This window comes from Strix aluco, chromosome 3 (genome assembly GCF_031877795.1).
Source record: "Strix aluco isolate bStrAlu1 chromosome 3, bStrAlu1.hap1, whole genome shotgun sequence".
NCBI classification, from domain to species: Eukaryota; Metazoa; Chordata; class Aves; order Strigiformes; family Strigidae; genus Strix; species Strix aluco.
Window position 1 is genome coordinate 124,815,109 of NC_133933.1, and position 25,433 is coordinate 124,840,541.

General features: G+C 42.2%; 1 protein-coding gene across 1 annotated transcript in view; it reads left to right on the plus strand.

Moving 5' to 3' along the window:
• The first annotated feature begins 12,188 nt into the window (after window positions 1–12,188).
• Window positions 12,189–25,433, plus strand: part of FKBP1B (FKBP prolyl isomerase 1B) — a 47,007-nt gene continuing 33,762 nt past the window's right edge. The window contains exons 1-2 of the mRNA XM_074820159.1: window positions 12,189–12,347; window positions 15,038–15,085. Of these exons, the coding sequence (XP_074676260.1) occupies window positions 12,311–12,347; window positions 15,038–15,085 (85 nt within the window). The 5' untranslated portion in view covers window positions 12,189–12,310. The remainder of the gene's footprint in view (window positions 12,348–15,037; window positions 15,086–25,433) is intronic.

Here is a 25,433-nt window from a genome sequence, read left to right on the forward strand (position 1 = left end):
ACTGAAATGCTCAGATGTTTCACTAAGGATGATGTGTGTTCTGCCAGCTTTGCAGACATCTTGAGAGCATGGACTACTTGCGTGGAAGACTGCACTTTCTTTGCTAGTTTTTTTTCATTTCATCATCTCTTATAGTATGCATCTTCTCTTCAGCAGTGTCTGTGACATTATCAGAGGGTGATACAAGGCTGAATCGATGAGATTTTCCAGTAACAGAATCATCCTCAATTTTGGAATTAAGGATGTCTCACAAACACCGAGGTCTTGAAAAATACTTGTAGCAGAGCCACGGTAAGGTTTTCATCTGTCTCTGAAAGCATTAGGAAATAGAACTTCATCTGATGTACTTAAATTTATTTCTAGATAATTCTCTAAGATACTCAGATATAAAAATGACAACATCCACAAAGTTCCACTGGCATGGTAGTGAGGTGGTAACATAGGAAGGCATGATACATTCACAGCTGATTACTGCTTTGTCAGTGTTAAGACCTTTCTTTCCCCAAACTCTAGCACCTTTAGTTCACCAGGATAATTCATCTTCTGTTTCCTATCACATAACATCTTTACATCCTGTGGTAGATTTTTTCTAGAAAGTCTGAAGGCAATCAGTAAGTGTGCTTAGCAGATAAAGAGCTACACAGTTCATTTAAAGCAAAGGAGGTTCAGAGATCTCTGACTACATGGAATGTTTGTAATACAACTTCAGTGAGATGAGGCCCACTGAGAAACCAGACTCATGGAGAGACACAAAACCTTTGATGAGTTTGCTGTGGCCTTTTAAAAAAATCTCTAAGGCTCAGTGTTCCTTGAAATCTGCAGGGTTTGGACACACCACAAGGCCTATACTGTAGCAATTGAGTTTGAACTTCAGGCTCCATTTGGGATAACGTTTGAGGATCGCAAGGAAAATTTCCTCCCATGGTTCATTCTGTGGGTCTTTTTGTTGGGAGAGAATAATGTGGGCAAGAAACTTCTGTGAGAACAGAATCATCTAGTACTTCCATAAACACCATATATGATGAAACTAATTTCAGATAAGATTACATTTCAGAGTGTATCTTTCAAAAACTATGTAAATAATGGAAGACTTGCAAAATATACAAAGGGGAAAAAAATATAAGTTATGCCATGATTACAGAATTTAAACAAATTATAGTTGGAATCAAAGCAAATTCCAATTCGCACAAGGTGAATGAAAGATACAAACTTTCATCTGGCACAGCCTCATTTTTTGAAAACAGGATAAAAATAGAGGGAAAAAAACAAGTTGCCCTTGTTCAGTTAGTGTATTTTTCTGGAAAAAAAAAAAAAAAAATTTCTGTGTCACCTTGGCATGCACAGATCTATATAGTGCACACTCAAAATAAAGGCTGGTAATTGAAAACTGTCCTGGCAATACTGCAGTCTTCCTTTGAGACCCAAGAAAGCAATGCAGAGTAATCTGTTAGTAATCTGAGACACTTTGGTGAGTGACCACAGTCTTTACACTGATACTGAGCTAGATTCTGATCCTATTAGCATCTCTGTGCCTCTGATTAACTTTGGTATAACTCAGATCAGAATGTCATGTGTGGTTTAGACAAGGTGTTTCAGCTGGTGCACCTTGGCTGGCTCTGTCCTGCAGAGTGATTCCAGCCAGCCCGTCTCTGTTGCTTCGGAGAAGATGGATGTTAGAAATAGCATACAAGGTCCAAAACTGACCACCACCCACTGAGCTGCATATAGCTGTTAGTTAGTAGCCATGAGTTCCCATGGTTCATAATGAATGTTGGAAAATTAATCCAGCCCTCATCATTGCAGAGGTTGAGCTACCCTTTCTTCTAATACTGATTTTATATTGCTGTTTCCCACATTGCTATACTTATTATTCATCTGTCTTGGGAAATGGTGAATACATTTTGCGTTCAATATGGATCCGAGCTAATAAGTTCCGGGTTCTTAAATATATTTACCTGTCTATTTCTTGTCCAGTGGGAGTTCGGTATCTAAATATCTCTGTGGAACTGAGTTCATTGCCTTGCTGGAAAAGCTGAGATTCAGACTTCATTTGCTCCTTTATTCATGGTAAAATAACTCTTTCCGGGCTAAATCTTGCTTCAAGTTAATTAAATTGATGTTAATATTCCTGGTGACTTCAGAGGAAGACAGATCCAGCTCAATATGTAATAAAAACATAAGAGTAATAGTTTTTCTAATACTAATTTAACTCAACTTTATAAAATGTCTAATGCTCTGTGGTATTTTTACTTCAAAAATATTTCTATTTAAAGCTACTCACCATGATTTCACCAATTTAAGTTGATGTGTCATTTAGTTCAATACTTTGAAGAAGCTTGAGTAATGTATTTATTTTTCTACATTGACATTTCTTTGCCTTGAGATCTGATTTTAAAAAATAGTTAACTGTCACAAGCTAACTGGAACAGAATGTAAAAATGATGCACAGTTAATAAAGATACAAAATACGTAATCTGTCAGAGCAGATCTACTGATCACACTATGTAAATCAGCATTCTTTTGACAGTGATATGTCTGTGTGCTGTTACTGCTCTCAAAATGGGATTTAACCCACTAGCTAGCACGTTTTCGTATGTATGGCACGTAAAGTGGGAAAGATCTAATGGAAGATTATCTTTTTTGCATAAATATATTTAAGGAAACTGTTTAGAAGTTTGGTTAATTAAAAAAACACTTATGCAAATTATTATGGAAAGGTAAGGCCCTGATCTTTTCTATGCAAGTTATATTCAAACTTAAGAGACTTCAGGCAGGAAAGTCACAGCTTCTTTCTAAGACTACTTCTTTTATAGTTGTAGCGCCATGGTCTTAGCCTTCTGGAGTGACTGCCTGGGCCAAATGTAACAGGCTAACTTGGTCTGTCATCTGCTAAATAGAGGCATCTGGTATGGGCACACATATGATGGAGGAGATGCTGCTAGAGTACAGACAAAAGTTTTGCAGCTTCTTGTAGAAGTTCACCAATTCTGTGAACTCACTTCCACACTCAGTGATATGCTGCTAGATGGCAACTTTCCAAATGTAGTAAGTATATAACTGACTGCAGGGAGATCTCTGACATCTGTCCTCCAATTCTCTGAAATCCCCCTGGATCTCAGGGAAGCCACCAGAGATGCTCCATCATATTGTTCCAACTTGAGCTATCCATCAGTCTTGCAGGAGTGTTGTCAACAGTCCTCTTGATGTTTGTGGTTCTTGGAACTCTCTCTCTTCTGTAATAGAAAGGCAAATACCATGCAATGCTAACACAGCAGTCCAGCAAGTTTGGGGGAGTGAAGTTGGCAGAGCATTTGTTAACCTCCCAAGCCTTCCCTTTTGTGGTTTAGAGTGAGACTCTTGTGGTTCATTGGGATGGGGAGAAAAGAACGAAATCTTTTCAGAATGCCACTTCATTCTTGCTCCCAGCAAGACTGTTGAGCTCAAAGTTTTTCTGGCTTTCACAACTCTGAAGCAAAATAGGTGAGGAATTGGGAAGGAAAGCACATAAAGGGTGTTTATGCAAATATTGTTGCAGAAAATGAGACTCATTTCTGGTTTAAATGTAGAGGTGGGATTCATCTCACAAATTAACATTTCTATGTTGAGGTATATACAAATGGCTGCCTACATGAAAGTAGTCCCTAAGCTCCCACTGGGCAACTGAGTTGAGCCTCACCTCTCTAACATATCTCTAGACACAGACACCATAGTTGTCTAAGTCTAACCCTGCTTATTGACTTGCTTAAAAGTCAGTGGTGAGAAACAGACACTTTTAGGGCATGATTCATTCCATCCTCAAGTAACTAAAATAGATAAATGACTCTTACTTTATGAGTCTAGCTGAAGTACTCAGATAGGACATGGTTATGGACAGATGAATGCCAAGGAATGGTTGCGCAGTCATTACACACATGTCTGTTATAACTAGCACATTTATCAATGATCAGCCCACTGATAGCCCTTTCTAGAGCTGCATGATTCCTACATCCCACTATCCCTCCCACTGCCGAATGCCCCCTCTGTCTCAGACCACTATTTTGTGACTTAATACTCCCATCCGTATATGCCAGTCTCTTGTGCTCGTTTTATAAAGCAATCAAGTTTTTGATGATGTTCTTAAAAAGGAGTATTTCCTGAGCTTGAGCTGTGTTTGTGTGGAACAGAATCTTAAGGAAAGTGACAGAAACTCCAGTACTTACGTTATTAAAATTAGACTAGGCAGAAGAGTATGAAATGTTCTTTAGGAAACATTCCTGCCTTGGCAAAGAGAGGGAATGAATGATCTAATAGGTCTTTCCATCTGTAAGTCAACATTCAGCTTCCAAATTATGCCAGTCTTTTTCTTTCATAAGCATTAAATGTATTTGTTTTTGAAGACGTCTCTTATTAGTACCTTCTTTTTCACTTGATAAGGTAAATTTATACTTTTGAAGTGATGTTCTTATCATTTGCACCAAACACATCAGATGACTTAGGAAGTTCTTGCATGGCTAAATGATAAACAGATCACTCTCATTTGAAAGTGACTTGAAAAAGAACAAAAGATTAAAATATTTTTAGCAGATACAGCTTGATAATTTGTAGGTGTCACTTAAACTCTGTCTACACTGGGAAAACAATTTATTATTGTAACATAAGTCAGGACAGTATGAGCCTGACATAATCCTGCATTGAAACTGGTTGGTTGACAGTGTAGACAGAGTCAAACTCTTAGCAACATCTATTTTGGAAAGTGCACTAGAAGGCAAATTTCATAACATATATCAAAATCGGTTGCTTCTGAATCACATGAATTCCAGTACCTATTCAAGCAGTTAAACCATAGTTGAGCATATTGACTGAGAAGGATCGTGGGGTCTCTCTCTGAATCTAATTTTGCTTGGTGTATGATGAAAACACTTCTGATGGCCAGGTTACATGAACAGTTTTGCTGTTGCTGTCACTGGTAGAGCTGTTCTACTTTAGGGATGTTTATGGGGCAATTTCAGAAATATCTGAAGAGAGCTGCCTCCCAGCTGTATTTGGAAACCCTTAAAACAAATCGCCTTGCTTTTTTTGACTTGGTTTTCCCTAGAAATGTGCTCGCTAGTTAGACTTAGCAGGATCTCCCTACCCGTCCCCACGATATAGACAAATATATTGGTGAATGTGTTCTAACACAAACCAGATAATTAAAATGAAACAGTGGCAACATTATGCTATCCACATACTTTTTTTAATAGTTCACCTATAACTTTCTGTGTAAGCTGAAACAGAGCTATAGTGAATGATGACTTTAATCCATAACCCTTAAACTAGTTTAAGTGTTAGGTAGAATTGTACTGAAGGTCCTGTTGTGTCTAAATTTTTACTGAAAGGCTGCAATGGTTCTGTTTTATCCTTCTGTTTCATCTCAGATAAGGCCTTAATTTAGAAGGGAAAAAAAAATACTGTCCTACTTCACTAGTATGAAGGATTAGAAATTTTTCCGCTTGAGGGTCAGTTTAAGCCTAAATACCTGTTGTCCAGGATCCAGCCACCTTGACTCCATAGTTGCCAAACCCAGAATGGCTGACTCAGCCTTGCCTTTCTGTAAGAGATATAAAGGCCAAATGCTGGGTCAACCCTGATGAGGAACTGAATTCCAGAAAGATTAGTGTTTGTGTTTGTCCCAGAGATGAATGTAAAAAGCCTGAGATTTTTTAGTGGCTGTTGTTGGTCTGTTGACACTTACCTAGAGTTAAAGCTGTCCTTGGAGTATCATGCAAGAAAACCCCCAACTTTTTACAATCTTTCTGTGCTGTCCTACTTGTAGCTGTCCTGGTACGTGTACAACCTGCCTCACTGCCTGCTGATCTTTTAGTTGTAACTTCAGATCATCTTGGTTGGAAGGTTCTAGAAACTCATTAAATAGTGTTATAATTGCACATGCAGAACGAAGGAAAACAAATATAGCCTTAATTTTCTGAATCCATTACCCAGCTCCCTTGATTCATTTATCTGGAGGATTGAGAACGCCAGTTAATTTCTTTTCCACAGTTACATTTTCCAAAATCATCGAAAGACTAATCAGAAGCTTGTAGCTAATATTTGTGGTTTGTTTGGTTTTCTCCTGTTGTTTGAACTGCTTCCAATACGTCTTGCCAGTGACATTTCTTCAACAAGCAGAATAAATACCAAAACTATAGAGAAAAGAGTTTTACTGGAGAAAGCAGCAAATGTGTTGCACTGTAAATACAAAGTTTCTCAAAGTCACTGACTTCCTTCTCTAACTTCCATGGCAAGGAAACGACAGAGCTGGAATAATTAGTTTACTGTTTATAGATGTGATTCCAGTTCTGGTTTGTTCAGTTTGAAAGATAGACTTACATTTTTTAATCCATTTTTTGCTATGTAAGATTGGATGGAAGAGAAAATTTAATCCTCTTGGGCTGTCTGCTTATGATATTGTTATTATTGGAAATTTTATTTGTGAGACCACACTGCATGACCCTAAATTTAGGCTCTGGGCCCCAAGGTGTTACAGAGGTCCAAAAGAGGACCTCTGCCCCTGAATTTTTTGCAATCTAAATGGGCAGGATGATCATTCTCATTTCATAAATGAAATACTGAGGCACAGAGCAATTCAGAGCATATCTTCAGATCAGCAAGCTGGCTTCGAAACAGTAGGCAGTGAAGCAATACCAGTGCAGCAATCTGCATGCGTGCTAATCAGCCCGGATGGGTGCTGCAATTTCATATCTATATTGCATCTGAGATGCTAGCTAATTTTTACGCACACTTTTGTGCGGTGCCCAGGAAATTAGCTGCTTTGGAGCATTATGCATTGCAAACAGAACCAAAGTGATTTAGAATCATGCAGTCAATTTCAGAACTGTGGTTAACCTCACTACCACTTCTTTATTTCCTTCTCTTCTTCATTCTGTAAGAAAAATATCACAGACTCAATGCAATTTAGGGGAAGGGGCCTTTAGCAGCCATATGGTCCAACTGCTTGCTTTTGATTTCAAAGTTCGGTCAGGTTGCTCAAGGCTTTGTTTGATATCTCATCTTGTGAAGACTTTTTTCCCTATATTTACTCTGAATTTCCCTTGCTGTGACTTGTGTCCATTGCTTCTTGTCTTTTTGTTGGGCATCTCTGAGAGGAGCGTGGCACCATCCTCTCCACCACCCATTAGGTAGTTGTAGACAGCACCTGAGATCTTTCCTTAGCTTTGTCTTCTGCAGGCTGAACAAACCTACTCCTGCCCTCTCTGCATTCTCCAGCCACTAACTACATTGGACTGGTTGGACTTGCTCCACTATGTCAGTGTCTTTTCTTGTACTGGGGAGACAGAAGCTTGTGAGGGTGTGACTCCGTCTGAAGACATTAATTTAAACCCACATTTTTTTGGAAGTGGTAAATTGCATTGGTAAATCTCTTCTGGAAGTGAGCTCTATTAGTTAGGTCCTGGTCTTGTGGGATTTTTGCCTCCATTCTGGAGCATGAGCTACCAATATCATGGCTCTAGCAGCTGGTGGTGTATATCCTGAGGAGCTGGAGCTCTTCCCTGTGCATATCTGAGGTGACCTCACATAGTCCTGTAAAAAGCTTTGAAGATCAGGATGAAGACCTTCATAATGACTCACAGCGCTGTGATAGAGAATAAGTGAGTATCTGAGTTGGGAAGAGCTTGATGAGGCAGAAGAGAATGCCAGAGATTGGTGGCAGCTTTCAAGTCAATTTTCGTGCTGCTGAAAAATTCCGGCTGCAGTTTTGCACTCATAGCTACAAACTACGGATACAGATGTGGATGAGGAGTTTGAAGAGGAAAACGAGGATTCAGAATAATTGCTTCAGGAAGGTTTATTCTGTTTTGGGACATTTGGAACAAGTATCAGCTGGGAGGAGGTGACTGTGTTTCAGACCTGTGGTAACCAGTGGGCCAGCAGGGACAGGGAAGTGATCTTACCCCTGTACTCGGCACTGGTGAGGCCACACCTCGATGACTGTGTTCAGTTTTGGGCCCCTCACTACAAAAAGGACATTGAATGACTCGAGCGTGTCCAGAGAAGGGCAACGAAGCTGGTGCAGGGTCTGGAGCACATGTTGTACGAGGAGTGGCTGAGGGAACTGGGGGGGTTTAGTCTGGAGAAGAGGAGGCTGAGGGGAGACCTCATTGCCCTCTACAGCTACCTGAAGGGAGGTTGCAGAGAGCTGGGGATGAGTCTCTTGAACCAAGGAACAAGCGATAGGACAAGAGGTAATGGCCTCAAGTTGCGCCAGGGAAGGTTTAGACTGGATATTAGGAAGCATTTCTTTCCAGAAGGGGTTGTTGGGCATTGGAATGGATTGCCCAGGGAGGTGGTGGAGTCCCCATCCCTGGAGGTGTTTAAGAGTAGGGTGAACATAGCGCTGAGGGATCTGGTGTAGTTGGGAACTGTCAGTGTGAGGTTAATGGTTGGACTGGAGGATCTTCAAGGTCTTTTCCAACCTAGATGATTCTGTGACCTGTGAACCAGCAGTGGTGAGAAATGAGATGGCCCTCCTATGACAGACATGTTGAGATTTTTAGTGTGTTTTGATCAGTTCATCAAATGGTCATCACTGTGGGTATGCTATCAGAATTGTCCAGGGCACCTGTCATGACTCTGTTTTTTTAATCAAGGCTAGCAATGCACAGGAACATTCGCAGTGACATGACCTGCTGAGCTGTGCAGGCTGGTGTTTATTTTGGTCGTTTTTTTCTGGCGTGGTGCTGGTTTTGCATGTCCTGTACACTTCTGGATTAAAATTACTTGATGGTGCATGTTGGTTCAGTGAGGTGAAAGGTCAGTATCCGTAAAACATTTTTAGTTTGCTTTCATTATTCAACCCAACAGCAGTTGGGTTTCAAAGTAAAGCTGAGTCCTTCTACATGGATGCTAGTGAGGGGAATGTGTATTGTCTGGGGTTTTTTGTGGCCTCCATGAATTTATACATTTGCAGAAGTTGTGCTTTCCATTTATGGGCAGTTTAGTGCTTTGGCTTTCCAGGGGTGTTCTTTGTATGCATATGGAATTCATTACACATGATTTGTAGATCCTTTGTAGATTTTAAAAACAGTGAAGAATGGTATTTCACAATATAGGAACTATGAACTAAACAAAAACACCCTAAAAATTTGAAAACTGTTTGTCTTCCTAAAAGTGGAAATGCATAAATAGTTTGTAAACAGTGCAGGCTGTAGGGGCTTTAACTAAAGAAAACTAGATACTCTGCTGCTAAACTTTGAGGTTTTGTGTTTCTGCAAAACCTCATAACGACTGTGATCAACTTGTCCTCTTTGTGACCACTGAGGAATCTTAGACATTGGAGTCATGTGGTTCCATCATAACATTCATGAAGGAAGGTTCAGAGAACCCCCTGCTTCTCCAGGCCGCTGTTTTTGTTGCCAGGGTAGAAAGACATGCTGTGGGAAGATCTTGTGGTAAACCGCTGTTCAAGGAAGGTGAACTCTATAGAGCCTTGAAAGCTGAGACTAATGGACTTTACCCTTGATACAGATACACTGGATCCAAAAGAGAGGGGAGGTGGATATCGTGCAAAAGCTTTCAAAGAGCTTTTTTAAAAACACTAATCTCCTGGTCTGCTTTGATAACTTGGTTTTAGCAATTTCCTTGGTCATGGACTTTCCCTCTTAGCCCCTTTGTCCTCTTTGCCTCTCTTCCAATTCTCTGCCAATCCTAAACCACTTTCCTTTGTATTTCAGAGGCTTTCCTGAAGATATGGGACATTCCTTGTTTCAGTCTTCTCTTCCAAGATCTTCACATGCTGTGTAGTTAACAACAGGGTCTGAGAACCTCAATGCCTCCTGTTAGTACTATAAGGTGAAAAATAACAATATTATTTGTTATTCAATATCTGTTGTGACAAATATTTTTAAAAATATTCACCCAACAATTCTGAGATGCCCTCTACAGATTCTTTCTTCTATCTTGGAATTTGGTCTCACCTTTCTTTCCATGTGCTTGGGAATACAAGTGTAGGGGATCTACATGAGCTCATTTTGGGCTCATGCCCAAAAAAAGCTCTATGTCTGCATTTAGGAACCCAGCATGGGGCAAGAGGCCATAGGATAAGATGCTTATAAATACCACAGATCTAGACCTAGATTGTTGCTTGGTCCCTCCTAATCCCATTTTGTGGCTTGTGCATTTTGCTGTTGGTGGGTTTGCTTTTTTTATTATGGTTGTAAGTCTGCCTGAGGATGCTGGGATCTGTGTTTAAGGCCTATTATTTGTGATGACACTTGGAGTAGATATTCTGTGGTCCCTTCTGAACTATATCTATTATATGATTGAGTCCAATCTCCTCCTGTCACAAGACACAACTTGGGAACAGCTATTCTCCCATCATCATAGAATCACAGATTCATGGAGAGATGTGTAGCCCTGATCAAAGGAAGCATGTATTTGTAAAGGCTAAAGGCAATCCAGCAAAGTATAAATTGTTTTTATCCATCAGAGTTATGCCTTCTGATGTTCTGATTGTCCGAGAGGACATAGACATCTACCTGGAGCCTGGATGAAAGCAGCCCTTTCTTGTAAAGTGAAGGGCCCTACTAGGACACTGTGTACCTAGAATTTCACTTTATAACTCCCCTTAGATGCTCAGCTTTGGCCGTGCCATCCTTGTTGCTCTGTAATGACTCTGAGGCACATCTGGAATTAGCAATGTTCATGTCTTAATACTTCCATGCCACTTATCCCCTACCTGGCATTTTCCTGTTTCTCAAATGCATTTTTAGAACCTTTTTACTGACCAGAGAACAAATTACATTCTGAGGTTGGCACTGAAAACAATCCCTTTTCAGAATTTGCACCGTTACAGACCTGTTCTGATCAACTGAAGTAAGTGCCTGCTTATTCTACATATCCTACATAAACATGCAGAATTAAGTGGGATGGGAGGCAGGCTGAAGGAATCCCTGTCCAGTCCTCATTACTGCTTCTGAACTCATGCAAACTCAGGCTTTTTCCTCACTTGCCCACTTTTGGGGGAGCTTCACCCAGCCAGCCCCAGTAATTTTGGAGTGTCCGACGCACAGTAAAACCCCCATGCGATAAAGCTCGCGGGTGAACAGTCTGATCAGGACAGTGTGAAAAGCAGCGGGCAGATGGTCGGTACGGTTCGGGGCGTAGATGCAAGGGCCACATTATCACAGCTACAAAACAACAGTAATTCCCCAGTTCCATCATCCTGACAACTGCCCCGTGTAGATGAAGATCTTATTCCATGAATGGAATCCAATTTGTAACAGATAAAAATCCTGAAAGAGCAATGTCAGGGAAACCCAGTTTGGGATTAGATGGATACAGACAGCTCTTTCAGTTGGAAAACTGATGATGTTGAGGTTCCATTTGTATTTTTTAACCCAGAACACACAGATCTGTAAACAGAACTATTCCTTTAGAGTCAGTGGAAACCGTGAGATTCACGTACACAGTAAGTTTATGAGGGAACAGTATTTTTCATCTATTTCGGGTACACTCGCCAGAAGTAGTAGCTCTTGCACGGGCTTTTGAATTTGTAATCTCACCTGAGCAATACATACATACAGTGATTTTATTAAAACACGGATTCGGGCAGGGAGTTATAAACTGTGTTGCGCAGTGAAACTCAAAGGTACCTCAGAGCGGCCTGCAGGAGACCCGCGGCTGCCGGGGGGGCACCACCGGTGGGTACCGCTGCCCCCCAACAGAAACGGGCAGACGTAACCCGCAGCCCGGGTGCAGCCTCCGGGGCCCTTTGTAACGGGGAAAACGCTGACCCCCGCACCCGTGGCTGGGTGGGTTTTTGGAGCGCGCTGCCCGCTCCCCTGCCTGCCCGCCTGCCCGCGCTCGGCAGCGCCACACCGCCCCCCGCCCCCCCCTCAGACTCCGCGGCGGGCACAGTCAGACGGCGGGGAGGGGGCAGGGGAACGGTGGCAAGACCCCCCCCGGGGAACCGGCGGGGGACCCCCGCCAAAGCGAGACTTGCCCGGGGGAGGGAGCAGCACGGCCGGGGCGGGGGCCGGGGATGATGGCGGCGGGTCCTCCCGCCACCGGGTGCCCCTCAGCCGCGGCGGCCCCCGGGCGCGCCGGGCGGGGGCGGGCGGCCCCTTCCCCTCCCCGCCCCGCGCTGCCCGCCCCTGCCCCGCATTGGCTGCGGGCGGCTGACGGGCAGCTGGGGAGGCCCCTGTCAGCCGGGCGCGGAGGGACATGCCCGCACTGGGGTCCGGCGGCGCCGGGGAGCGGGGTCGCGCCGAGCCGAGGGGTGCTGAGCCGAGCCCAGGGGTACTGAGCCGAGCCCAGCCGCGCCGGTGCCGCCATGGGGGTAGAGATCGAGATCATCTCTCCGGGAGACGGTACGGGACCGGGGCGGGCGGGCGGAGCAGCCCTGCGGTATGGGGGGTGGGGGCGGCCGGGTCTGACCGGCGACCCGACCCGGTGGGTGCCGCACGGGGCTCTCCCGAGACCGGGGGGGAGCCGCCGTCCGTCCCCGCCGCCGGGCAGAGGAGGGAGCGCGGGGAGGCGGCGGGGCGCAGGAGGGGGGGGCACGGCCGCCTCCGCACCCCCCACCCCCGCGGGCAGGTACCGCTGCTGTGGGCGAGGGACAGCGGGACGAGGCGGCCGCCCGGGGGTCCCGGCGGCGGCGGGGGAAGCCGGCGGCTCCCCGGGCGGCAGCGCCGCGGCTCCCGGCGGCGGCGGCATGGGCGGCGAGGGGGCTGGGGATTTTTCTCTGGCATCCGCTGACAGCTGCACAGACCCGGGCGCGGGGGGCAGCGGCTCCGCCGGGAGCGCGCCCCGCCGCAAACTTTCCCCGGTTCCTCGCCGGGGGCCACCGGCCGTTTGTGGCCGCATCGCTCCCGGCGTGGCCGCCCGCCTCCTCCCGGTTAAACGAGTGGTGCTGGCCAGGGCTGAGGGGCAGCCCGGGTGGCGGTACCCGCTGCTTGGCGCAGACTCTCCTCTCCAGAGCCCATTCGTCTTGTTCCGCTCTTCCGTGGCGTTACGATCTCATTTCATAAGGTTTTGGGGGTTTTTCTGAGAGGACGTCATTTCTAACACACAGCCATATGTATCTCTCTAATAGGCCAGATTCATCCTTGGCTGATACACAACCGTAAATAATTTGTTCAAGTCGATCTCAGCTTAACTTTCTTGGCCCAGTATCTTTTCTTTCTTTGTGTATGCTTTGAAATTGGCTTCTTCCTCTGTGCTGTTTAGCTCTGGGGATCAAATTCTTCTCTTGGTTGCCCAGACGTAAAAGCAGAACACTTCTGTGGGTATAAGTAACATTGCTGGGTTGAGGGTAGAAAGAAGGGTGGAACTTAACCTCATAATGGTACTTTCTACCTATTAAATATATCAAGGCTGTCTTTGTAAGCAATATGCTATTCCAAATAAGGTTATATGGATTAGTTCTCTTGGTTGCAAGTCTTAATCAAAATCAGCTGACTTTAAACACTGTCTTAAAACCGCAGCTAGTCAGTGGTCTTGAGAATCTCTGCCTTTAATCCAGCTTTGATGTGAATTTATGTAGCTTCATTGACTTTGCTGGTGTTCTACTCGTACAACAGAATATGTGTCAGCAAGGTCTGACACTCCTTTTCTCAGATCTCTGTATAATGATGCATCATTTGAATAATACCTGTTTTACCAAAGGTAGGATTCATCTCGCATAACTTTTCTCAGGTTAGGTGGCTAGTCTAAAGCAGTCTTCTAGGTTTTTTTCTGTAGTCCTCTCCAGAGAATAATTCATCTTGCCCCTCTCTGGATAGGCTGGGTTTTTCTCAAAGCACTGCTGATTCCCCGCTGTCAATAGGGGAAGCCCAGGAGACTGGCATGTGATAGTTGCCAGTGTTTTAGATGGCTGAAGTTAAACGAGATGAATCTCACTTTAGGGTTACACTGGTTCCCTGGCTGGGTACCAGTTGTGCTGTGCTTTGTGCAGCCCACGGCTAGAGGTACTGCAGCCAAATACAAGCTGGTGAACAAGGCTGTTCAGATGATGCTTGGAAGAACCATCTTCTCAATTTCATCTTGTAAATCTCAGTTCATCATATTAGCCTGCCCTCATGCCATTTACTTCTCATGGTGGTTTTGGCATATAAGCCCTATAGTTTATATGTTACTTACTGTTTTATACCCTGTGATGCACCCTGTATTGCCTAAATTATCATGTTAATTCAGACTAAAGAGGCCAGAAAGCCAACTAAGATATGAGCCTCTGTTTCTATCTGAATCCCCAGTTTCTAGCTTTCTGGCAAGGATGTTCCTAAATAATTCGTCTCATTCATACTTTTAAGTTCTTCTGAGCCTGGGCCCTCCCCTGGCCAACATTACTTGAGAAATCAAGGTTAGCTGTTTTAATATGCCATTGGCACCTAATTGAGCCTGGAAAATCTTCCCCTAGTTTTTAGTGCCTTTGGCAGTACCTAGAACAGGCAAAATGAAAATGGTAATTTTGTCTTCCAGTTGCAAGAAAATAGTTTAAGCCTTCTTTTTCTTTCAGTATGAAAATTTTAGGAGGCTCTTACAAGAAATCAGTGTATCACTGCTTTAGTGTTGCCCAATGCTACAATATTAAGCTGCCATTGTATGTGAAAATATTTTAAAACCCTTCCCGGCTAATTAAAGATGCCCTTGTCTTGAGTAAAAGGCATTAGAAATGTGAATACAAATGGAATTTTTTCCCAATGTCAAATGAAGACTTTATTTGAAAAATGATAACAAAAATGTTCTGAGAATTTCAAGGCTATAATCTGTGAAGTTTTGACTGTCATTTTGCACTTGGAGAATGTAAATGCATATATAATGCCCACATATATAGGGAGAATTACATAAGGAAGATACTATTTGGTTGAACAACTAAATAGAAGACAAGCTGGGACCTTCTACCCTAAACCGTACCCATTCCCGTCTTGCATATTAGTGATTTGATAAAGCATGGTCAATACAAATCTCAGTCTGACATTTTCCTCTTAAAAGATAAACCTGCCTAGCCACACAGATTAATCAGAGAAAATAAAAGAATAACCTTTTATAATTTTAACAGGACGGACATTTCCAAAGAAGGGTCAGACGTGTGTGGTGCACTACACAGGTAAGGCGTGTTTTAAATATTCTCTCAATGCCAACTGCCTTGTGTTCAAGAGTCATTTGCCATTTCAGATGTGTTTGTTGTATTTGTTGCTTTGTTCTGTCACTCATAATCCATTTGATTATATTCTGATAGATTTCCTGAATATTTCACTTCTAGCTGAGCAGTTCAGGCTACAGTATCTAGTTGTGCATGCTAGTAGATCAGCCAAGTGCAGCGTTCAGTGGTGAGAGGTTGACAGATGAAGCTGTGGACCTGATTCTTTAAGCCATTATACTAGCTAATGAAATCGAGCATGAAACAGTGAAAATGCTGTGTTCATATTTTTCCAGCCTCTGATCTTGATACAGATAATTAATGATTGTATATGTCTTAAAAGCATGTGTCTATGTATTGGCAGTAAAATTCATTCCAGATTGAAGAGATCAATGCAAGATCTATTTAACATGTGCTTTATAGACTTATATGAATCTTAAGTGGAGAGTTGGTTAATGGAGCTGTTTGTGCTGCACCTTTGTGCAGAGGAAAAACGTCCTTTAAATCAGTTTGTAATGTTATGTTTTGTATGTAGTTATGTAAATTGTCAAAAGATGCAAAGACCTCTGCAGTCCAAGTCCCCAGCTGGGAACTTCACATCAAGACCTGCCATTTTATGTGATCTTTTTCTTAAGAAGGCAAAATATAGGTGATGTGAGAATTGACGGCGACGGATCTGGGCCTAGATCTGTGAAGTAATGTTTTCCTCTAGCGTTCAATATTATAGGAAAGTTCTCACTGGTTAACTGTTGCTTTCTTTCAGTTTTTTACTTGGTTCTGTAGCTCACAACTGGAGCAAGGTGGGAACATTTTCCAGTAAATATAACTAATGAAGTAAACATATTTGTATTTCCAAGAAGCTTTTTGATATAGTTTCAGTAATATCACTCTTCAAAAGGTTATATGGAAGTTAGTACACTGGCTTGGGATATAGGATGTCTGGGTTTAAGCTCCTACACGTTTGTATATTCAAAGTATTTTGATCTGATGAGGATTTCTAGTTTGAATCAGAAGTAGTTAAACACATGGGTCTCCCATGTCAGTCTCAGCTCTTACAGACGTTCCTCTGTAACTTAGATCTGAAAATAGATGTTTTGAAACTATTTTTGTGAAGATGCCGAAAGATACGTTTGTGATCCGGTCCAAACTTCAAAAGTTTTTATGAAATAAAATTGTCACCTCCCACCCCCAGTTAGTTCAAGATAAATTTACATGTCTGAACCGAAATAGGCAAAAAAATTTGAGACCAGTGGCTCCCACAAAGCACAATTTTGCTGGATAACTTCAGAGAGGGTGTGAACGGTAAATGTGGAAAGATAACAAGATACTGCATACTCTTATTGATATTAGATGCCATCTTAGATGAGGCTATCATAAGCTCTCTTTGACATAAAAGACTTTATGAAAACTCATTAAACCGATCTCCAGCGTAAACTGTGCTTCCTCCACGTATCTTGGTATTGGTGCTACGCAACCTCTCTAACTCCCAGATTAGAACAGATATCAGAAAAAGCTCATTGCCTCAGTTCCAGTGCTGTTGCAATGTCTAAGCAGACTTTGCTGGTAATATTTTTAAAGGGAGCCCATAGTTAGTGGATTAAGTGTTTTCTTCCAGTGGTCTGTAAAGCATGTGGGAAAGATGACATATGAATGTCAAGTTTTAAATTAAAACCATTTTATCTGAATACAGTATAACTTGTTTTTATACTGATGCAATTCCGGGTATGTCTGGGATTCATCTTGAAATGATCTGTCTTATTTTTGTGATCTTACTAGGCCTCACTATACTTAATGCCTATCCTCACCACGCTCCTGTGAGTCCTGCTTTAGGAAGTGAGTAGCTAAGTTAGAGATGTCCACATAGATATCCAAAACATCTGTCTTGTCACCTAAAATGGGAGTTAGGAAAAATTAAGACACATAGGTGCAAGGAAGTGATCCAGAAATCCAAAAAAAGTTGCTTAATATCGAGAGCATGTAAAGCTTACAAGTTGTCTCCATGTTCAGCCTACATGTCACTCAGGAGCTAGGCACGGATACCTGTAGGGAGGTGTTGTAATCTGGGAAGTGAGGGAACCATGCTCTGACTGGACTCCACCAAGATCTAGAGATCACTTGGATCCCCAGAAAAGCCTAATGTCACTGGAGTGCTTTGAGCACATCTCTGAATCCAGCATCAAGCACAGCAGAGACAGTCCCTTCCAGTCAAAAACACAGCCTGTGGGAGCTCACTTTATGTATAATAACTAAACAGTTTTTTCAGATGTGGCAAACCTATGCTCAGTTGCCTTTTCCGACAGAAGAGGGTCATAGCTCTATTTGCCACATCCTTAACTGCAACCATTTTTTTTCTTGGGGAGGGAAGAAGCTGAAATTTCCTGCTCCCTCCAGTTTAGCTTGGAACATTCAGCAGTGAAGAATGCAAGAGCCATGGGCAAGAAAAGGAGCAGGCAAAAGGGTGAGTAATTGGTTCAGGCACTCATGTGGGAGTATTGAAGGAGTTGTATTCCAGTCCCTGCCTTCAGGGATTAATTTTATGTATTTTTTTTAATCCAATGATTTTACCATACGGTGGTGCCTAGTCTTGACATCTTGGTAGGCCACGTAACTTCTTATGGTGGTCCTTCTGCTGTCACACCAATGCACACACTGTGTGGCAATACAGCTCCTTAGCACAAACATGGTTGGTTCCATGATTCCCTGAAGGGCTAGTTTTTTTGCCCATGCATAGAAAAAATATTGCTTGTTCACTAATTATTCATGTCTCAAGAGTTTCCAGCAAGGAGGAGGAAGAGACTAGAAGGGGCTTGCTTCTGCCCAGACCAAGTTATGAATTTTTATGGAGACTCAAACGAGGTGTGGGCTGTGTCTTACTTCCCCGTCTTGCCTTCCCTCTCCAGGAGTCCCATAGATGTGCATTTACCATGTGATGGGGTGATGGCTGAGAGCATGGACAGGAGGGGACTGCTGGCACTACAGGAATAAAAGGCCTGTAGCTTGATTCTGAAGCATCTTTGGGAAAAAGGTTTTTAGGAGCAAGCGGTCTGCATGAGTTGTCCTGGCAGTCCATGCAGAAGTTCAGAGAGGACCAAAGGCTGGTACCCTAGGCATTTGGCAGAACTTTAGAGTCCTGTCTGCTCATCCTCCAGGATCTTATGATTCATGCATTGCCAAGGTAGGAATTCAGCAGGGTAGTTTCTAGTCTGACGACCCTACATGTTCCAGAGAAGTGGGAAGTGAGAACTGGAATCTCCTCAAGATGAAGGAGAACTGTGATCAAGTTTTACACTTCTGCTGTCAGCGCTCCAGCTATTAGGCTGTTATATGTGGCAGCTTTGCCTCTTTCTCTCCTTGTTCAAATAGATGTATAATCTCAGGAGCAGACTTTGTGGCTTGAATCCCAAATATGGACAGACCTAAGTTCCAGTGGCAGCAGGAGTTAAGGTGCCACCTCACTAGGGAACAGTATAGAAGGAACGTCTTAGTTTAAGCAAATCTTTTTTTTTTTTCTTCCCTTAAGGAGTAGTTCTTGGCTGCTTTACTGTTGGAGCAGGATTTTTGGATTACCCTTCAGAAGTACCTAATTGCCCTTTCTGTCTACATAAGACGCCTTAGTGCCTAACTTTGGTACTGTAAATCACCTGCTAATTTTTCAGCTTTGCACAGCCTGAGTTAAGTACACAAATAGATGCAGCAGATCATTGCAGAAGATTAGATAGGAGGACTGTGACAGAACATGAAACTGAGTCCTGACCTTAGTATATGATAGAAGAATGTGGTCAGATCCCCATATGTTTTATTTTTGTTAAGAAATATAACAAATATAATAATTTCTTATCATCCAGCATCTATGTTGTGTCTCAAAAGTTACCTGACACAATATTAAAGTAATGGGATTAATAGATAAGGTAGTGCTTTGGCACTGAAATGCATTTCCAGCAGCAATGGTTTATGTCATGTTTTTGTCAGGGATTTCATTGAGCAAGCTTCTGAAAGCCTTTGGCAATCTGCTTACTCCTTCTGTTTTCCATCTGCAAAATGATAGTTGTACTTCATCTGCCTTGTGTAGATAGATTGCAAGCAATTTGAGATATGAACTGCCTCCTTCTTCAGGCCTAACATAATGGCGTCCTAATCTTGATCGGGTCTTCAGGTTACATTATAGTACTGATAGTAATACAAGTAAGCAAATTAAAGTGTCATTAGTCCTGGAGTGTATCAACAGAATTGAGGCGTTTTCTGCAGTTTTGTTTCCTGTGATTTAAATTTGTTGACTCTGGCAATGGGGAATTAGCAGTGCAAAATTTTCAAAGATTTAAGAAGGTGATGCAAAACGTGACTTTCAATTAGAAATGCCCCTGAACAAAACCTTTGCTGAGGTTGTGAATGTTCTGTCTAGAGACTGTGGGGTAAAACCTGCACTCTGGGAAGCTGAATCCTATTCCTGGCCCTCCTGCTGGATGATGGTGTGCTCTCAAACAAGCTTTGTGTATACTGGTCCCAAATCTGCTCTTCATAGTGAGAGGTCTGCTTTTTTTCCAGGTTATTTGGTGCTGAATTCTTGTCTTGTCCCATGTAGCTTGTGGCAGTGCTGAATCCTTAACCTCTTCATCTTTCTCTCTGGCCACTTGTAAATCTGTGATAATAATACAATTACCCTTTTTAAGCAACTCATGATGTTCAGTATTTGTAGTGTGCTGGAATATATCTGTTTGAGTGAGACTATAAAGGCACGTTAAATCATTAATTACTTATTAAACTGGATTTCCATGAAAGATTTTTCCATAGACTTTTTAGGCTAGGGCAATGGCCACAAAATTGCACCAAATATATATAGGAATAGACTAGAATAGAATAGACTAGAATAGAATAGAATAATTTCAGTTGGAAGGGACCTACAACAATCATCCAGTCCAACTGCCTGACCAATTCAGGGCTCACCAAAAATTAAAGCATGTTATTAAGGGCATTGTCCAAATGCCTCTTAAACACTGACAGGCTTGGGGCATCGAGCACCTCTCCAGGAAGCCTGTTCCAGTGCTTGACCATCCTCTCAGTAAAGAAATGCTTCCTAATGTCCAGTCTGAACCTCCCCGGTGCAGCTTTGAACTGTTCCCACGTGTCCTGTCACTGGATAACAGGGAGAAGAGATCAGCACCTCCCTCTCCACTTCAATATTTCAATACCAAGAAGTTGATTGTTTTTTTAAATGCTTAAAGTGCAATTCCCTATTGAAATAAATGAATACTACTCCATTTATTTCAGCTGAGCTGTACAAATTCATTCAGTTTTAGGAAGCAGACCTTTATTTAAAGCAGAACAAATGATTAATTGTTCTTTTCCTGGTGATCTGAGGACAAACTCGTCTCACCTTCTTTCCCTGAGTATTACCAACATTACTGTATATTGTTTCTTTAGCTTTGGCAGTGGTGTAGTGTTGAGAGTTATGGCTGTGTCTGTGAAGTTGAAAGTATTTTTTTTTTACCTTTTTTATAACAAAAGCATACTGCATAGATGCAGATGAACAGTAATTTATAGAATATGCTTGATTTATCATTATTTTAAAAAGCATTTTCCATTTAACACAATACAAATATAATGCAATTCCCTTGAAATAACTCTTGCCAAAAAGAGAACAGATCTGCCTATTTTTCTTGGATCAAAATCAACCCAGTCTTAAGTGTATGTAGTAATAGCCAGAGATTTGTCTATACTGACATACTTTCAAAAAGACTAACATAAATTCAGAATAACTTTGCAGAGTGTCATATATTTGTCTGCGAGACTCAGTATCTGCATGACTGGATGTACATTAGCTTCATGTGAGAGCACTTTGTGCCAGGTGGGTACAGGAGTATTTTATTTCTCTGGTCGCGCTTTCAGAAACATCTGTACCACTTCGGTGGGAGCTGTGCATGTGTATCTGAGAGGAAAATTAACTAAGTAAGGAATTAAATCAAAATTCTTTGTCCCCAGGAAGCTGTCTAGCTGGGTTTGGAAGAGGGTAGTGAACACTCCAATTAGAGTTATCATTAATAAGAATTGTGTTGTAACAGACATTATAATTGAGCCTTGAATTACAGCCAGATAAATCTTGCTTACCTAGAAAGAACTTAAATTGTTTTATCGAGCATGTTCCCAAGATATGTTATACCAGGAGAGTGTGATGTCTGCCCATCTTTTGGGGCCTGCCAATTTTCTGCATTTTTTTACTTAAAGTAATCTCTTCAAATTGCCCTGGTTTGAAAGGATGAAAGCCTTTTACTTCTACAGAGATCTTGGTGGCAGCTAAGCACTTAGAAGTATCCTTTTTCTTTGCTGAATCATAACTGCAAAAAGTAGCTCTAGTCCTTGCTGAAGAACATGATCTTTTGCTGCCCCTCAGAAACGATTTCCAAGTCTTAAAACTCTCTGGATAAAAGGAGTAAAATTCTAATCTTTGCTTATTTAATGTATATTGGTTACCTCTGGAAATATTTTAGCAGTGACTTCAGGCTGATAGTGATCAGAGTCCAGAAGCAAAAGTTCGAGAAGAGATTTCTCCTACGCATTTTGCTGCCAGCTTAGTGACTGATTTCAAGTATATTACTTGCTCTTTCATTTTTAAAATTTGACAGAAAAGGGGGCTGTGCCTTTCAAAATTGTCATGAAATTAATGTTTGCAAGTACTGTGAGACTTGCTGTAAGAAGAGGCTATTGATGTGAAAAAGATGATTTGATGAATAAAAAAGGTTCAGAGATTAGTATGAAAAAAATGTATCAGCTTCAGACACTGAATTAGTGAGTTTAAATTGAACATACCAGATTGTTCCCTGATGGAAAAGGATCAGTGTAATAAAAGTAGCCTCAAGTTTCCCAGTTGCTCCTCCTTTGCACTGAACGCTGCATTGCTGTGTACTGTGCCCATCGTTTTCACTGAAATTACTTGTGGCATTAGATGCTATTTAATGTGGGTAAGTGAAATAGAAAAGGAGCTTGAAATTATCCGACAGCATTCTTATTGGCAATCTCAGCTGAGAAGCGATGGTTTGACTAAGAATTGGAAGTCTCTCCCCTTAAGGGTGGTCTCCATGGCATTGAGGTGTTATTTGGACAGCTGCTAATATGCTTTGTGCAAAGAAAGGGAAGACTTCAGGACTATCTGTAAACACTGTCTTATGTTCATTTAGGACAAAGACAGGATGAGTTTGTTTCTTGCAGAGTAAAGATGGTTATAAAGAGATTTCTTCAAGATAACATACACAGGCACTTTTTCCCCTGACAGAGACTTCTCTGTCAGCATGAAACATGTTGAATGATTTGGTGACTGTCAGCTTCGATTTTGGAGCACCTGCTAACCTCTACAGGATTTCCTTTCACAGAGGGATTGTAGCATCATGCTCCCTTCCTGTTGTGCATAGAAATGAAACTGCTTACAAATAATTAGACCTCACAAAAGCCTTAAAGAAGTGGATTTCAAGGTATTAAAAAAAAAAAAAAAAAGTTCACAAAGCAGATTATCTAAAGTACCAGAGAACTAATAGCCTCTGTTCATCAAGTTTTTAAAAGCTGAGAACTGATCCAAAACAGTTCCATCTTTTAGAAAATTAGACTGCTGTTTTCAAACACTTGCACTTGTTTTCAATGATCCCAGTGTGCCACTCTGCCTACTTACAGCTCATACGTATATTTAAGGAATAGGACCTGAAAGGTTTGCATCAATTTTTGATCGTTAGAATTCCAGGTCCTCACAAGAATGACACGGTTTTTGCCCCCCAAAAAATCAAAGAATTGCTGAAACAACTCTGCAGTGAATATTTGCTAATTTAAAATGTACAAATGGTTACTACATCAGCTAAATGAGAAACTCTCTCAGCTGGCACCAGTGATAGGCTTGTCTCCCTTTATTGACAAAATAGAACTGACATCACCGTATTTACCTAATTAAGAAGTCTAAATTGAGAGCTTAGTTACCTTAGGCTCCCTAAATAGTTAGCTTTTTGGATACGCCTCTCTCTCTTCATTAGATGAAGAACTTAATACGGTTCCTAAGGTAACTCAGCTAAGCAGGGTTTGTGGAAGGGGTGATATTTTCTTAACTAGACAACATGTGGTGTCATCTCTCTGCAGTGGATACATGGCAGCCACATTTCAGGTGCATCCCCCGAGCAGTTGCTGTGCGGCCGGAGATCGCTGCAGGCTTGTGGTCTTCAGAGCTCACTGGGTTGGTCCTAGTGCTGCAGTGATGTGCGTGGGAGATCCCTGCAGAGGACCATTGCCAGGGAGCTCACACAGTGCCTGTCTTTTGGCGCTGGTAAGCAATTGAATGGGCAGCCTTGGAGGAGACACACAGTGCTGTGGGAAGCAGCGAGTCGGCGTTGGCATGAGTTCTGCTGAGTCTTGCTGAACCAGCGCCAGGGGGCTGCTAGGGGGCTTTATATTGAAAGCAACATCTCTCAATTGAGATATATTATGTAGCTTTAGTTACTCAAGGGCATTGTAAATCTTACTTAATTTTTTTTCGCAAGACTGCTGGCTGCAGAAGTTTGTACTCCCTTGCACATCACTCAGTGCAAGGGATCTCAAATGTAGACATGGTGTCATCAGGCAGAGCCAGTGGATCTTTGTAGCTGAGGCAGCAGCAGATCCGTGCAGTCAGGCAGTGTAGTCCCTTATCTCCCGTCCAACATCCTGGGTCTTCTAAAACTCTGTTACAGCAGTGGTTTTGAGGCGTATTTGATTTGTAGCTCTCCCTCTGTCTCTGTTTATGCTATCCCAAGTCTGGTTTCCCCTTCCAGATCTCTTCCATTTAATCCTGCATAGTTATTGGTTCTTAGTTGTCTCTTGCTGCTCCAATTCACTTCCCTTTGCACATTTAATGATGCAACTACCTTGATTTAGCAAGATCATCTTCTTTTATTCTGTTCTCTGCGGTTTGCTAAGGGTGGTTTTCTCCTGGACAGAGGAAAAGACCTAACACTTAATCAGTTCATTTTCCAATCTATGACGCTACAAACCCCCTGATGCATTGGTTCTGTCTAGTTTTAAATGACCAAAGTGATAATGCTGTTTTGCTACTTCCAAACCCATTGAAGTTCCTGCTGTTGCAACAGTAAAAGTAGCAGTTTTCTGTTTAAATTCTTTACCCTACATTAGGAAAAAAAAAACCCAAACAAACAAACCACAAAACAAACAAGTGGTTGTTTGAAAATTACACTATACTACTATATAGGGATTGTGGTTATGGGAATTTATATTTTCATTCTTTGTGGATAAATTTCTATTTATTTTTTCTATATTTTCTATTTATATTTTCTATTTATTTTTTTCTATTTTCTATATTTCTATTTATTTTTTCTATATATTTTTTAAGCAGGGATTTCCAGGAAGAGAGGAAGGCCTTGTACTTTGGGAGGTGAAATCTAGCCATATGTAGGGCACATAAAAGAAAACAGAAGATGAATCACACAGTGGACACCATGAAGTGTTGCCATTTCCAGACTGGAATGTACAATTTTCAGCCTGAAGAACTGAAGTAAATTTTTGTTGTGAAAGCTGTAATTTTGGTGGAAAAGCCTTTCCTACAAATTTTATTTTGAAGGTTGAGGAACTGAGACTGAAATTCATAGACTAGCTGCCAACTCTGTATTGTAGAATCACAGACTAGTTTGGGTTGGAAGGGACCTTAAAGATCATCTAGTTCCAACCCCCCTGCCATGGGCAGGGACACCTTCCACTAGACCAGGTTGCTCAAAGCCCCATCCAACCTGGCCTTGAATACTTCCAGGGAGGGGGCAGCCACAGCTTCTCTGGGCAACCTGTTTTAGTGTCTCAGCACCCTCATCATATCTAATCTAAACCTACCCTCTTTCAGTTAAAAAACTGTTGCCCCTTGTGCCGTCACTACAGGCCTTGGTAAAAAGTCTCTCTCCATCTTTCTTATAAGCCCTCTTTAAATATTGAAACTCTGCAATAACATCTCCCTGAGCCTTCTCCAGGCTGAACAGCCCCAACTCTCTCAGCCTTTCCTCACAGGAGAGGTGTTCCAGTCCTCTGACCATTTTCATGGCCCTCCTCTGGACCCGCTCTAACAGGTCCAGGTCTTTCCTGCAGTACTCCATCCAGGTGGGGATCTCATGAGAGCAGAATAGAGAGGGAAAATCACCTTCCTTGACCTGCTGGCCACACTTCTTTTGATGCAGACCAGAGTTCCATTGGTTTTCTGGGTTGTGAGTGCACAGTGTCGGCTCATGTCCAATTCTTCATCCACCAGTATCCCCAGATCCTTCTCCATAGGGCTGCTCTCAATCCATTCATTCCTGTCTATTGATATTGG